Source organism: Lissotriton helveticus, chromosome 8 (assembly GCF_964261635.1).
Source record: "Lissotriton helveticus chromosome 8, aLisHel1.1, whole genome shotgun sequence".
NCBI classification, from domain to species: domain Eukaryota; kingdom Metazoa; phylum Chordata; class Amphibia; order Caudata; family Salamandridae; genus Lissotriton; species Lissotriton helveticus.
Window position 1 is genome coordinate 876,364,798 of NC_136069.1, and position 15,753 is coordinate 876,380,550.

Genomic DNA, 15,753 nt, shown 5'->3' on the forward strand with positions numbered 1-15,753 from the left:
CCCTAACACATTTCACATAGCTTAAAACTTGTTGCACATTGTTACTCATAACTAAATCCACTGCCAACAAGGCAAGCCATTATAGCTGATCGAGTAGTCACATCTGTTACCTTATATGCTTAGAATCAAATATCTCTGTAAAAAAGAACAAATTCTAAGGAGTTGATCCAAGAACGGTTCTGAGTCAGACATCAAAGTTGTTAAATCATTACTCTAATTTTTTCTTTCTTTCTTTTCTATCGCTTCTGATACTCTAACTTTTTCATTTCTAGTATATTATGGGTTATTCTGTAACTGGATACCAAGCAAATTTAAATATAAAACTTTGGAACAACATCAGGGATGCCCAAAGCAGCTCTAATTTAGAAAAGAATTGAAGACTTACTCTTTATAGAATGCTACATGACAATGCATTAATCGTACACAACCCTGCCTCCTCTCCTAATACTCGTTGACTTTAAGCTTTTCTTCGACTAGCAGTTAGTTATATTATGGGTTATAGATGTGAACAGCCCTGTGCTGGGTACTACTCACTATATCAGTAACCCAATAAACAGATATGATGCAAGGAAACATATATACACATCAGCGGTGAGCCATTATCAACTAGCTACATCTTAATTAACCCACACATCTTCACTCTTTTCACTGTTTTGGCTGAAAAACTATTTTCTTTGAGAATCCTCTTTAAAAACTTGTTTTACTTGTTATATCAGTACAGTGATAACTTTGTAATCATATTTAAAACAAAGTACACGTCCTATGAATGGTTCCTGATACTCAGAGACAGTCACAGCCAACACATGTTTTGCGACTCACCAACCACTTCTTTAAGGGCTCATGTGATTAAAGTGAAGAGAAAAGTTATTAAGGAGTTCACAAAATATGACACTTCCAAGTAGATCTCATAATTAGAGCATAATAGATTGTGTAGATGTGTCTTTTATCCTCAATAAATTGCTGTCATGGCAATTCCATACTAAGATGATCTTTCAGCACAAAATAACTGCTCAATTATATGCTCTTCTATTTCCTTTTGCGTTGGGATAATATATTGTTCCTCTTTCTACTCCAGTATCTTACTTTTCACTGTTCATGTTTTTGACCTGCAACTCTGTTTGTACCTTGATCCTCTGTAAACCGCTCTGATACCCGATTGGGTCAAGTCTGTGCTATATAAAACTTCATATAAATAAATAAATAAACTGTCAATTCCATTCAGTTATATCCCTCCATGTCATATTACGATCATTCAATCTATATCATGGTTTGAAACTGAGCCTTGACTCTGTATGGCATGACTCTCAACCTCCCATTCCAAGAAACCCTTCGACTATGTACAGTGTTCCAATGCCTTTCGGGTATATTGAAATTCCATATACATACATACATACATACATACATACATACATCCATACATAAGAAAGAACAAAGGGGTAGTTATTGGACACTGCTACATAACCATAACTCAACTTTTAATCTGCACCAATGGAGGCATAACCTTGATTTTGGCATATAACAGAACAAGATGGTAACCTCTAATATGTGGTTTCAATCTAGCTTCTATCGTTGCAGATATTTGTCTGGAATGCATGTGTGCTACTACCTTCTCTCTTAAAGTCAATAAAGAAAACTGAAATAAAAAAAGGTATGATTGTTGAAAACAATGAGTCCGACACAACGTTTCCAAGTTCTCAATCTGCTAGCTCGCTTTGCAAATGAATGAGGTGAAACAAGAATTATTTTTTCGAAATAAGTACTTTCTTTTAAAAGTAAATACACTTGTGTCAAACAGCACACCCCACTCTATGTCCATTTTTACATCTAAGCAGCAGTATTTATTCACAAGGCTATTTATATATTATGCAGTTGTACATTATTCTCATTCAACAAATTCAGGAACTCAAGCACCCCTTGATATGGAGAAACCAAAATGTTAGGTGTACTACTGAATCAAAGTTTTGTCTGTCTCTGTATGAAATACGCTCAAATCCCTTATCTTAGAGGCCAGCTGGTAACGGATTGTAGTTCTAATGCCAAAATATTATACCAATTGTGCCACCCCCTGAAAACATGTATTTAGTATTATACCATTACTTACCACAATATAGGAGATGGGGCCATTAAAAATAGCAAAGTGTGTGATGTGGCAATATGTGATTATTTTCATCATTTGTTAGGAATAAAAGAAGAAAATATTAATAAAAATACTATGTAATCGGTAAATGAAGAAAATTCAAAATGATGAGAAGTAGCAACAACGGTTTCGTGGTTACCTCCTACAATCAAATGAAAGATGCATCCATCCAAAGCACTGAGAGTTCTCTAAAAAATGAACAAAGAATGTTGATAAATCAAGTTACTGTGTGGTGATGAATAAACTTTCCAGTGCAACGTATGATCTCATACTACAAGTAAAAGTCTGAAGTATACAGCTTGAAAGTATTACACAGGTGAAAGGAATTTCATAGTTCTATGTAGAGTAATTTGTATGCCTTTTTAACAATCACTTGAAAACCCAAATCTCTGGCGGGGAGTTTCATCGTAGATATAGGCAAGTAAATACCTTTGACTAAATAAGTGATGTATTTCAATGATATATCTTTATCTATTTTGAAACAGGCTGATATTGGAATCCCCCTCGAGGAGGCACATAACATTGAAAAAACTAAATAAATATTGCATGAGTTACTGAGTCAGAAAGACCTCGAAACTCAGTGGGACAGTCAATGTCTTCTACCCTATTCAGCCATAAGCTAATAGGAAGGAGTTCACACAATGTACCATGGCGCATTACCTGTCAGTGGGAGATGACAATCATAAGAAGAAATGTACTAAATTGAATAAATAGATTCTTTGTTACCTGAATTTCATTGAAATCTGGGCTCAAATGCGTTTTTATCTTCCTTTTCTTTGGTATTCTAAATACTGGTTTCAAACTACACAGCATAGTCTAGGTTTGAGGTTCAGCAGACAACATAAAGTATGGTAAGTTGGCATTGTCAGATATTGAATGGTAGCTTGCTCATACATCTTTTTCCAATTGTCCCTAATATTTTATTGTGCAGAAAATGCATACATTGACATTGTTTTATTAGTCTCAGTTCCTAAAAATGCAATACTTGCAACCCGTATCATAAGAAAATATTTCTGAGAGTTTTTAAGAGAGATCAACAATGTAAGTTAAAAATTCTTGAAAGCTTTGGCCTACCACCCCATCTTTCCTTTCTTTTTACATCTAGCTCTGCACGCTAAATTCTACCATATGGACAATTCGATTTACTCATCCAAATATCATTCACTCCTTGATTACGGCAAACATACTAATCAATTACACTTGTCTTTTTCCTGTATATCTAGATGCCAGATGTACAGAGCCATTTTCCAATCGCGTACCCTGCAATTTGTGAAACTGCATGGTTTCCAATCACAAAATGGCTTTTATGTATGTATTAGCCCCATTATGAGAGTCAGAAAAGCCTTTCCAACTCACAAAATGATTTTAGCTTCCCATACCAATCAAACTAGGAAGGGGCATGAAATGGGCATCCCCTCCTAAGTCTGTTGGCATGTTTAAATGGTGTATGACCGCAAATGGTTTACTTTAAGGAACATGGGGTACTTAAAACAAAAACAAGTTTGCCATTTGGGAATGATGAGGATTATGATGAGTCTTAAGTCCTGAAAGTTTCATATATGGATTTCTCATGCTGAAATAATGACATGGGTCCACTAGACTGCATTATTAACTATGGCTTCATGCCATGGTGGATGGGGCACACAAGGCAGTGCTCTCTCAAATAACTGCACCATAATAGATATATGGATTACTTTCTCTGAAGTCCCTCAAATAATTTACTCTTGGCCACTTGAAATGATGTTCCTCATCAGGTGGATTTCAAAGATTAGGCTACTGCACAGTGAATGTTCACAGGCCTGTGAGGCCATAGTGGTGCATGATATCTAATTGGAACTGTTCAGCGGAGAGTGTGACGGTGTTCAGATGCCAGGGTCTCCTTCCAAATGCACCACTTCGCTCTAGGTGTGTGACCATGGCCAGCACTTTTTTTATCGAATTTGGACCATAATTAAAAAACTATAAAAATGTTTTACCTAGTTCTAAATATGAAATAGATTACATCAAATAGAAAAATCCTATTCACGTGCTTCAATGACTGCTGAATGTCACATGGATATAACACAGCGTAAAATACATGTTTAGTTGCCCAAGATTGAGGATATAGCACAAAATCCTTTTCTTTTGGGAAAATACAAACCGAGACTATTTGGTTAGGTCTCAAAGGTAAAAGTATCTGATACAATTATGGTGGCTTGACTGAAATGGAGATGTGTAAAAAGATATTCTATTCAAAAGTAGGGTCCACAAAAGTTAGGAACTTTGAAGAAAATCCTGAATTATTCTAATCAAGTAAAAGGAATTAAAACATGTATTTCTTCTGTCTTAACAGAGAGCTGCTAATAACCCAGATCAAATTGAACATGGGTGTGGCCAAAGAAAGCAATGCTGTCAATTTTGTTATGTTCTAAATTTAATGTAACTAGAGTGAAAAGACTCCGTTCGTTGTTCAGTATGTCTCAAATCGTGATCCCTAAAATGAAACAAAGTGCTGTACCCCTGAAAAGATTTTTATTCACTGTATAGTAGATGTAGTGAGAGTAGGGTAACTGATCCTACATAAAATGAGTACAACACTTACATTAAGGGAAACACTCCAATATATATAAAACATTTGTATTGAATTTTAACAAAACCTGCTTTTCCATATTGAAAGCATCCCATGAGTACACAAAAGTTAATTTCTTATTTCCTGCAACAATATCTAAAATTGAAGGTGGAAGGATAGCCCGAGGAAGGGACACAAGGATGATCAAATTCCAGAATCCATATTCCTTCACAACTACATATGGCTCCATTTTCAATAGTTATAATCAAATATGATTTGTTTTGGGGGTCTGAGTTTCCTGTATATCAGGTTTCACTGTTCACTATGAGGTGATCCAGAACTCCAAAATCACATACTCAATACTGGCAATTGATTTTGGCAGAGATGCCTTATATAAACAAGCATTGACAAAGCCAATAGATCTCACTTTTGCAAGAGCTATTGGCATTGTAAATGACAATGTATTTTGCCCCTGTGCTGTGGAGTAGAATTATGTGGGTTTGATTGGAATTGTTAGTTGTGGAATTGCATGGACTGGAATTGTGTAGCGGAATTATGTGGCATGGTGTGTAATGGAATTATGTGGCATGACATGCAGTGGAACTGTGTGGATAGCATATATGTGGTATTGAGTGTGATGGAATTATGTGGAGTGGGATTGTGTTTCATGGAGTGTAATGATGTGGAATGGTATTTTGTGTTATGGAGTGGTATGTAGTGGAGTTTAATAATGTGGTGTGCTGTTGAATTTGGTGGCATGATGTTTAATTGTGTGGTGTGGATTGGATGTATGTGGTGGGTGTTGTGTAATTGTGTTGTTGAGTTGAATTATGTGGTTTGGTGTTGAATAATGTGGTGTGGAATGGAATTGTGTGGAGTTTAATTGTGTGGCGTGGAACTCTGTGGCATTGAGTTGAATTATGCTGATTGTAATTATGTGGCATAGTGTGGAGTCTATTAATGTGGTTTGTTGCTATGTGACAGAGTGGTTTTATGTGTGGTGTATTTATGCGGTATTGAAAAAACATTAATGTGACCATATGTCATTGCAACTGGTGCTCTTTATAAGTATTAACAAATGCCACATTTGTGAAGCCTCTGAAGGCTTTATCCTTCTTTTAAAGCACTCTAGTTGGGCTTCTTGGGCCTTGAAGCAATCTTGATAGCTGTCTAGGCTCGACCTAAACGTGAACGTTGCCACCTATCTTCCGTAACCTTGCAAATTGCAAAGGCATTGGGGGGTCACAGCATTGGAAAATCACCCTCCCCTCAAAATGATTACTGTTTTGCAAAGTTTGGAACACGCAGTATCATGAGGTTGCACAGCATACCTAACATGTACACATGACAGAACTACTATACACCAGCTCGACTTGGTCCTTATTTCATCCAATTTAGAAGGATGAAATACCATGTTCTGGACTTGAACCTTTGATATTCAGATGACACATAAATGTTTGAAGTAGAAAAAAGCAGATCTCCGAGATTTGTGTCCAGCTGAAAATGCACAGATCCAAAAAGTGTCGGCTGAAAAGTAATTGCATCGGAATGTGGCCGCACCTTGTCTCAGGGAGGTGCCCACTTCGAACCAAAACAACAGAGTGTCCAGCTCTTAAAAACTGCAGCTGTCAGAACATCTCCAGCACAGCCCAGTGAATTAGTGCTTGCTTCCAAATACCTGTGCTTCTTACAGCTTTTAATCCTGGGAGGAGGAGACAGAACAACTTCACCTTTCCTCTTTCCAAAAGCGACAAAACGAGTAAGGGTACAAACAATACGGGCTTCTCATTACTTGTTGCGCCATGAAGACGACATCAAATGTTTTACAAAAATTCATCTTATAAATATAATTAGGATTTATATTTAAACATATTTGTTATTCGAGAGGAGTCATCTAACGTTCCCATTTAATGCATGATCTCTTTGATGAGCACCATTTTGTATCAACTAAATATGTTCGTTTTTTTGTCAGAGAGTGGATAAATATGACAGATAAGCATCTTAGCTTGATTTCCATTCCAAGGTCTTGTTGGTGCTCAAAACATCAGCAAACAAACTTAAGCATAAGCACATAAGTGCAGAATGTTTGTATAAAATGATATGAAGATCACACAAGGTAGCAGCCAGTGATCAAGCAGTTTCTTTAAACATACCAGAATTGCCCAAATGTTTCTGTTCTAATAAGTATATTAACATGTTTTTGATAAAGCGTTTGCTGCACCAATCTTGCAACTTCGAGACGCTCGAAGGAGGAGGCAGCTGCTGCTGCTTAGGTATAAGAGGCAGATACCACTGTGCTAGAGGCCAGCCCTCATCACTAGTACCTGGGGGCATGGTGGAATCATCGCCCCTCTCTGAAGGGGCGAAGATCATAGAAAGGGAACTGGTCGCGGAAAGAAAAAACAGGCCTCTGCATCACATGGGAATCACCTTAGATTGTGTTGCAAGAGGGGGTGGGGCTAGGCGCTGAGTCAGGATAATACACACCATTAGACAAGCAAGGATGGAACATGCAAGAACAGAGTGAGTAGAGGACGGGAAATATCAAAGATGCCTATGATAGGGTAAGAAAAGCAAGCAACGGAGCAGGAGGTGCAGGAAGAATGGCAGCAACAACAGGGGAAGGAGGGTGCGGGAGGGAAGATGCAATAACATTCAGGCACCAAATCTGAACACGCACCCACAGTGTACAACAAGCAGGAAAGAAATGAAAAAATAGTCCCCCAAATGAACAAATAAACCACAAAAGAGTAAAAATACAGTACTTTGTCCCTTCTCCATGGGAGAAATCGAAAAAGAAAAGGAGGGACAAAGAGGAAGGACTGACCAATAGCAGGGAAGGATTTTTTAACAAAAACTGAAACAAACAAATGAAAAGCAGTAGGTGGGCTGTAAGCCCACAAATAATTATATACATAGTAAATACAACAGGTCTCGAAAGCTCAACCTAAAAAGTGACCTTTTATAGATTAGTGATACACCTGAAGACACATTGGCACTATGTGAAAATATTGTACAAAAAAGGAGGGGAGGGGGGTCTGTACCTCCAATGCATTGTAACAAGCCCAGTTTTTAGTGCTGTTCAAAAATACAGCAGTTTGCTTTGTAATCTAATAGCTGACAGCAGCTGGTTTGAATAAGATGCTGCAGCTACTGAGAAATTAGGAATTTGTAATAGTCCTTGGTTAGCTACTCTGAAAGTCAATAATTGTTTGAAGATATTTTTTTCAAACCTATATGATGAGAATGAAATAGAATCAGCATACCTTCTTACTCCATAGCTTTATGCAATAGGTAAAAAGATCAAGGTGACATTAAATGGCAATATTTGAATTGTTGTTCAATTGCGATCCTTTGATCGAATCATGCTTCAAAAACACACAAATTTGCACAACTGAAGTTTGATGAAGCAATCATGCAGAGCAAGGTATGAGTCTTCCCAACTTTTTTTCCCTCAAAACTTTGTATCCTATCATGGCCAATTTAGAGTTACATTTTATTAGATTAAATTAGATTTTATTGGACCTGGTAATCTCCAAAAAGGATGTCATTCAGCTGGAGGCGATCTAACCTTGTGACTGGTTGGACCATCACATTATCACCTACTTTATAAAGGAAACAGTAAAACTCAACTCGGCCCAATCCACAAAACCAAAGATCTGGAAAAGAGACTTTAAAAAACTTAACCCCAACGCATTACCTTCCTCCAGCTTCAATCCTCTTAGACCTCCTGCAGGCACCTCCGACGTCAACGATCTTACCACCCACGATCTCAACTCCATGACCTCGATAGTTAACGAGGTAGCCCCCCTTCAACTAAAGAGAATCTCTACTAAAGACTCTAAGCCTTGGTACAACGGACTTCTAATGAGGACAGACGGTCTCTCAGAACTTTTGAACGCAAGTGGAGATCAGCCCCATCCGCCAACCACCTCAAGTTACTAAGAAAAAAGAGAAATGCCTGTTACAAGAAGATCAAGTGCACTAAAGCAGACTTCTTCAGCCACCAACTAGACCAAGCAAGAAATCGTCCCCAAACATTTTTCGAGTTAATCAAAACTCAATCTAATGACGCACCTCAATGCCATCATGACATAGCCCAACAGCAACCCACCTGTGAAGAATTTGCTGCCTTCTTCAAGCAGAAGACTGACAACATCGAGAAGGATCTCCTAAATGACCTATTACTACACACCGTTCCTCACACGAACACCAACCCCTGCCGCCAACCGCCCCACACCTAATCCCCTCAAAGTTTGAACTACAAAATGAAGCAGCCTGGTCATCCTTTGCTACTTACACTGAAGAGGCTTTAGGCAAGTTTCTTCCTGCCCTAAAGCCTGCCAATCACCTCACCAATTTTCTCCCTGCAAACGCTGTTAAAGACTTAACTCCATGGCTTCTGCCTCTCTGGACTAAAATCCTCAACAGCTCACTTCAACAAGGTTGCATCCCAGACTCACTCAAAGTTGGACAGGTGTCACCCATCCTAAAGAAACCAACAGCTGACCCTATGGACCTTAACAACTATCGTCCGATATCTAATATTCCTACCTTGGCCAAACTACTCGAGAAATATGTACACCACCAAATGACTAAACATATTGATCACTTTGACCTTCTTAACAAGCACCAATCAGGCTTTAGAGCTGGCCACAGCACTGAATCTGCCATGACACACATTATGGATGATGCGCTACAAATCCTTGACCAGAACGGATCATGCCTACTCATTCTATTAAACCTATCCTCAGCCTTTGATACGGTCAAACACGAGAATCTGATAGATCTTCTGAAACATAGAATGGGTCTATCAGGTTCAGTATTAAACTGGTCTACCTCTTTTCTCCACAGCCGAACACAAAAATTCAAGGTCAACAACACTCTCTCCGAACCAGTACCACTAACGTTGGGAGTCCCGCATGGGTCTTCACTATCCCCGACACTGTTCAACCTTTTCATGGAACCACTCAATGATATTCTACATGTGTCTAACGCGCAATATCATATGTACGCTGACGATTCACAACTTTATCTCAAGATCAACTCCCTAGAAGACATTAAATTGCTTAACTCAACGCTCAGAAACACCCAGACCTGGCTGGCAAAAAAACATCTCAAACTAAACGCTCTAAAAACCGAATTCCACCTTATAGCACCACCCGCCAAAGTCCCCATAATGCAAGACTTGATCAAACATCTTACTGCACTCAACGTTCAACCAACCATTGTGGACTCCGCGAAATCGCTGGTAATAACTCTTGACAGCAACCTCACGATGCAGAAACACATCAGCAACGCCACAAAGGAAGCAAACTTCCAGATAAACACACTGAGGAAGCTGAAACCCTTCCTGCCAGCTAATGACTTCAAGCTGGAAGTACAAGCGCTAGTTATCCCTCGGATCAAGTACACAATTGTCTCGCTGTATGGCCTTCCAAAAGCTACAACAGCTCCCCTAAGAGCCTCAATAAATGCTGCAGGAGACTCATCACCGGCTCGAAAAGAAGTTCCCACATATCACCAATCTTAAAGTCCCTGAATTGGCTACCTCTTGAAGCCAGAATTCATCTAAAAATAGCGTGCATGACGCATAAGGCCTTACATCAAAATGCACCCAGCTACCTCACACAGCAACTGTCGATCTCTGGAGGCGTAAGATCCTCAAGGAGTGCGGAAAATCTACTACTAAAACCTCAAAGGTTCAACAAGAAAAAAACATACATACGATCCTTCTCGGGGATGGCGCCCAGGATATGGAATACTCTTCCCTCAGAAACCAGACAGAATCCCTCTACCACATCTTTTAAAAAGGAAGTAAAAGTGATTCTCATGGCAAAATGTACCTGACCCTAGTCGAAATAAGTCCTGAGACCATCTATACTCTTACCAACAAATCCTTATGATGATATGGGTCCATCGAAACATCCTAGTCACCCTATTTGACTTTGTTTTGATTCAAGCATATGTTCATGTTATTTTGCCTTTCTCCATGAGATGCTATGTATAACTGATTTAAGTGCATATTTTAAGGTTTAGCATTGCTGTATGTAAAGCGCAAGGATTTTTTGTATAATTGATTTATCTGGATTTACTTGGTTGTAGAATTAGCATTGCGCAATGTAAAGCGCTCTGACATCCGCAAGGATCTTGTTTGCGCTCTATAAAACCTTCTAAATAAATAAATAAATAATAACCCAAGACAGGACGCCTCAGCATGCTAGAAGTTCATCAGTTTTCAGTACATGATTTCAATACAACACAAAAGATATGCAGACAGTATGCTTCACAAAAACAGTTTAGTCAGGGAAGTCAAGTATTTGTTGCAAAATGTAATGTCTGATAAAAATAACTAAAATCCACTAGTGGTGTAATATAATGTGGACCTATTCTTAGTTTGCTCACACAAAGGATTCCAAATGTTGAAAACACTGATCCCCTGTATCTGGGGCAATATTGGTTGACTGAAGAACATCTTTGATAGTAAAAATGATGTCTAAACAAATACGTGATCTACCACCATATTTTTAAAACAACCCTTGACAATTCATATCAACATTTTTATTGTACTTAGATAAAGCAAGCAACAAACAGGCAAGCATCAAGGACATATTAAATTAAAAATCACAAGCCACCAATCCATGCAAATATGCTTCTAACACTACTCATTTGAGTCTTTCCTAAAGGGAAAAAAGAGCATAAACACATTACCTTGACTTCATGAAAGGAAGGACATAATTTTCGGAAAAATGACCTAGGCACAGATTTACAGCGATTCTCTATATCACGGAGATGCATGCAAGTTTCAGGTAATTTCGTAATTCTTGTTTGTTGGTGGTGTACCTATTGTTAGGCCCTGCCTTCTAGGGTACTTTGACAATTAATTGAATATACAGAAGGATTTATACTGGAGTGATATTCGGAGTTCGCATGTGCAATTTGTTGATATTCCAAGCAACTTTACATTACTTGAACACAAATTTCTAGAAATTTCTGTTGAAACAACTGGTGTGAGTTATAGTTTTTCACAATCAGCTCTTGAATTTCTTCAGAGGATAAATAACTGTTACTAGGGCCTATGTTGGAATCTTGCTATTCTTGCTTAAAGGACTCATTGCTGTCCCAATTGCAATGCGTGTTATGCCCTGTCCCTTTTCTTATTCTCAACCACATATAACTAGCCCATCCCTAGGCAGAGTTGTAGAAGGAAAGACCATTCCAAATCATTAGATTATGAACAGGACAATACCTTTAAAAAAAGCGTGGGCAGCTTTCATTTTTAACATCTACATTTAAATAAGTCGTTTTAATCTCACGAAGTACATATGGAATAAATAGCGCACTCATGTATGGCTAAATACTGTATTTCTTGTAAATTTCATTGTGAGAATACAGATTGCCTTGCAAAGTGTGTGTCATTTAACTTAATGCAAATTCTATCAACCCGTGCTCACAGTTGCTCGGCAATATGGCCATTCCATGCAAGTCTACATATTTAACAGGCATTTAGCATTACACAGAGTATTGAAAAACACAATAACCTTTTCATTTGTGAAAATCAACACCTATTTTCTGCATGTAAAGAAAATGCAAAAAACTAGTCAACTCAGTTCAGGGTTTTAATTTTGTATAGCCATGCAAAATGCCATTCTAAAGGGCAGATTTACAAGTACTGTGCCCCACTTTTGTGTCACTTTTCACATGTTAAAAGTGATGCAAAGTGGCACAAGGGGCTTGTAAATCTGCCCCTAAATATTTTTTAAAGTATCTTTGAAAGCCGTTGTAAAAGGGTAAGGTTCAAAATAAATATATCTCCATGTGACACCATAGGAACCTTGTCTGAATGTGAGCAGTAACTGTTTACTTTAAGAGGAAGAACCGGTAGGAAGTACTCACCTGCTTGATTCGTTGTAATGCTGACAGCAGCAAAGTGACGTGAAGGCATATTCAAGTCGGACACACCATTCAAAGCTTCAATCTCAAACGTGTAGTTGGTGTGAGCCAACAACTCCGCCACCATGACAGTGGTATTTGTTAACCCATTCTGACGAGGCAGGAAGTGCACATTGCCGCGACATGGCTCACATAGTTTAATGCTTCCCCCACACTTCTTACAGACAATATTGAAGGTAACATCTTTTCGGCCACCTGTGTCTAAGGGCCAGCTCCAGTCCAGTATAACAGATGTTTCGTTGATCAGGGAGATAACATTTCTTGGTGCAGATGGTGGTCCTAAGGAAAAAAGTTACAACTGTGAAGACAGTGGTTTATGTGCTTGTGTCAAGCCCAACATATACAGAGCTTGTTTGAAATGTGACTATACATTTCAGGTATGCTTCAGAAAGCATCAGCAATTACACTTAATTCATATCATGTTATGGTAATATAAACATTGTTTACTGGTTACAATTAGAAATCTTAAAAATAATATTACCAATGATTTTTATGGGTGTTTGAGATATGCAAATACTTTACACCTACGTTTAGAACTGGGGTTTCTGGTTGGCAGAGGTATGCACAATGTCTAAGCAGAAACCACCACTCTAGTCAGGGTAAGCTAGATGCACATTAATAGATAACCTTAGCTCACACTCTGGTAGCTTGACACAAAGCAGTGAGGCTTATCGAAAGAGGCAATGTGTAAAGTATGTGTGCAACACACACACACAGTAACATAATGGAAACACCACAACAATACTCCACACAAGTTTAGAAAGATAGATAATAATTTTATGAGTGAAACTAGATCAAAATGACGAAAATCTAAGAAGCAGAACTGGAGTTATGATTATTTAAATAATGAATCAAAAAGTACTGCTGAGAAGCAAATAGCACTTAAGGTTTACTTGAGCTCTCGCTGAACTGTCTGAATCCAAAATTCAGGCTGACCACAATGGAGGGCCGACTGGCTATAGGACTCATGCAGGTCTCGCTGAAAAAGTACCTTGGATGGAGCAAGCGTCAACATCGACATCAAAGACTCAATGCGTCGGTTCTGATCCACGCAGGCAATGAAGTCTTCATCACTGAACCCCTTTAAAATGCAGGCGTTGCATCATTGTCAACCTGTGCAATCTGTTGAATCGATGATGTTGATCGGCTCCTGTGTCAAAGGGCAATGCATCAAATCCAGTCATCTCAAAGTTGTCACTGCATCAATTTTGATGGTTCTTGACAGCTGGAATTACCTTTCAAGGGCCCAGGACTGGATGGGCACCTCTTGGCAGGGCAGGACTCACAGATGGCTGAGTTACAGGTGATGTTGCAGAGTTGAAAGAAGTCTTTGATGGCACTGAGACTTCAGAATAGGGGGCAAGCTAGCACACCCATAGAGTCACTCTGGGTTCAAGTGAGATGAGTCCAGCCATGTCCTCAGCATGGCAGGGCAGCACAGCAAAGCATAAAATCAGTTCTTCCAGAGCAGCAGTCAATCAGAGTGGCAATCCTTGTAGCACAGCAGTCTATACTCTGTCAAAGTTATTCACAGGTCCAGTAGTGTACTGTCTTGGTAGGATCAATGCCCCAGTATTTATACCAAGGTTTCCCTTTGACTTGGAGGTGACTTCAAAGCAGGCCCTTGAAGTGCACAGGTCCCCCTTTCTTTCTAGCCCTGACTTCAGACTCAGGAGGAGGTTATCATCCCTTTGTGTGAAACAGGACATTGTCTATTCTGGCGTAAGTTTCAGCTCCCTCCTCTCTTCCTGCCCAGAAAGAGCTATTAGAATGCATATGAATGCAGATGTGTTTTTGTCACACCGACCCTTCCTGTGTTTGTGGCTGTCTAGAGGGAATGCACAAAGTGTAGCTGCCACCCACCGCAAATGTGTATTAGAGAAAGGCTGTAGACACACAGAGCAGAGAAATGTTCACTTTCTAAAAGTGACATTTCTAAAATAGTCAATTTAAATCCAACTTTGCCAGTAGATAGGATTCATCATTACCATTCGAAAAAGACAGGAAAGCTGATGCAGCTAGACCTTTCTAATTAGGAATTACAACTAAAAATAATTCCCAGTGTTAGCCTATGAGAGGAGTAAGCCTCACAGTAGTGAAAAAAACTAATGCAGCTGTTTGCCACTACTAGGACATGTAAAACTGAAAAGTGCATGTCCTTCCTTTAATATGCACAGCACCCTGTCCTGAGGGCTACCCAGGGACTATCTTAGGGGTGACATGTGTAATAAAAGGAGAGATTAAGGCTTGGCATGTAGTTTTAAATGCCAAGACAAAGTGGAAGTAAACTGCACTCACTGGCCTTGCAATGGCAGGCTAGAGACAGATTTGAAAGGCTGATTGTGTGGGTGCACAACCAGTGATACAGACCCACTAGTAGCATTTAGATTACAGGTCCTGGGTATATGGTATACCACTTTACATGGGACTTATGAGTAAACTAAATATGTCAAATAGGTATACACCAATGTCACAATCTTTATGGTAGAAGCATGAGCACTTTAGCATTGGTCAACAGTGGTAAAGTGCTCAGAGTCCTAAGGCTGACAAAAAGATACAGCAAAAGGGGAGGTAAGTAGGAAGAAGCATTGGCATAGCCAATAGGTCTCGCCTTTGGGACCTTATGCAACAGTTGATGTTGTTGCACCAAGGATATTGTGCTGGATAACTAAACACTTATAAGGTCCCAAAGTCGAGACCTATTGGCTATGCCAATGCTTGTTTTTTTAACCAAATGAAATCTTGTTAAATGCCAGTCTAGCACTTTGCATCCGAAATGGCTGTGAGGATGCATTTCGTGCTAGAAGGTAGCACCAAATTGCTTGTGGTGTAAGCAATAACCACTCGTATTGAGTTGCCTTGTTAACCTCGTGCCCCTGAAATGGGATATTTACTCGATCAAAATGTTGTACATGAAGCATGGCACAACGGTGTAATCTCAGGCATTTTTCTTAACAGTCGTAAGGTGAAATGTGTGAAATTTCACGATATTCGACTGGCCCCCGCCTAAATTAAAAGCACATAATATAGCGATTCATCAAATAGGAGCCCAAAATGACACAGCTTGGAGGCTGGAGTACACAGAAGTCTGAGAGCCAATTGCCACAATGGAAGG

General features: G+C 39.1%; 1 protein-coding gene across 2 annotated transcripts in view; it reads right to left on the reverse strand.

Annotated features, from left to right (window-relative positions):
• The window catches only part of EPHA3 (EPH receptor A3), a 960,369-nt gene that overhangs the window by 501,829 nt on the left and 442,787 nt on the right, over nucleotides 1-15,753 (reverse strand). For both annotated transcript variants that reach the window (XM_078657673.1, XM_078657672.1), the window contains exon 5: nucleotides 12,582-12,917. In XM_078657673.1, the coding sequence (XP_078513799.1) occupies nucleotides 12,582-12,917 (336 nt within the window). The remainder of the gene's footprint in view (nucleotides 1-12,581; nucleotides 12,918-15,753) is intronic.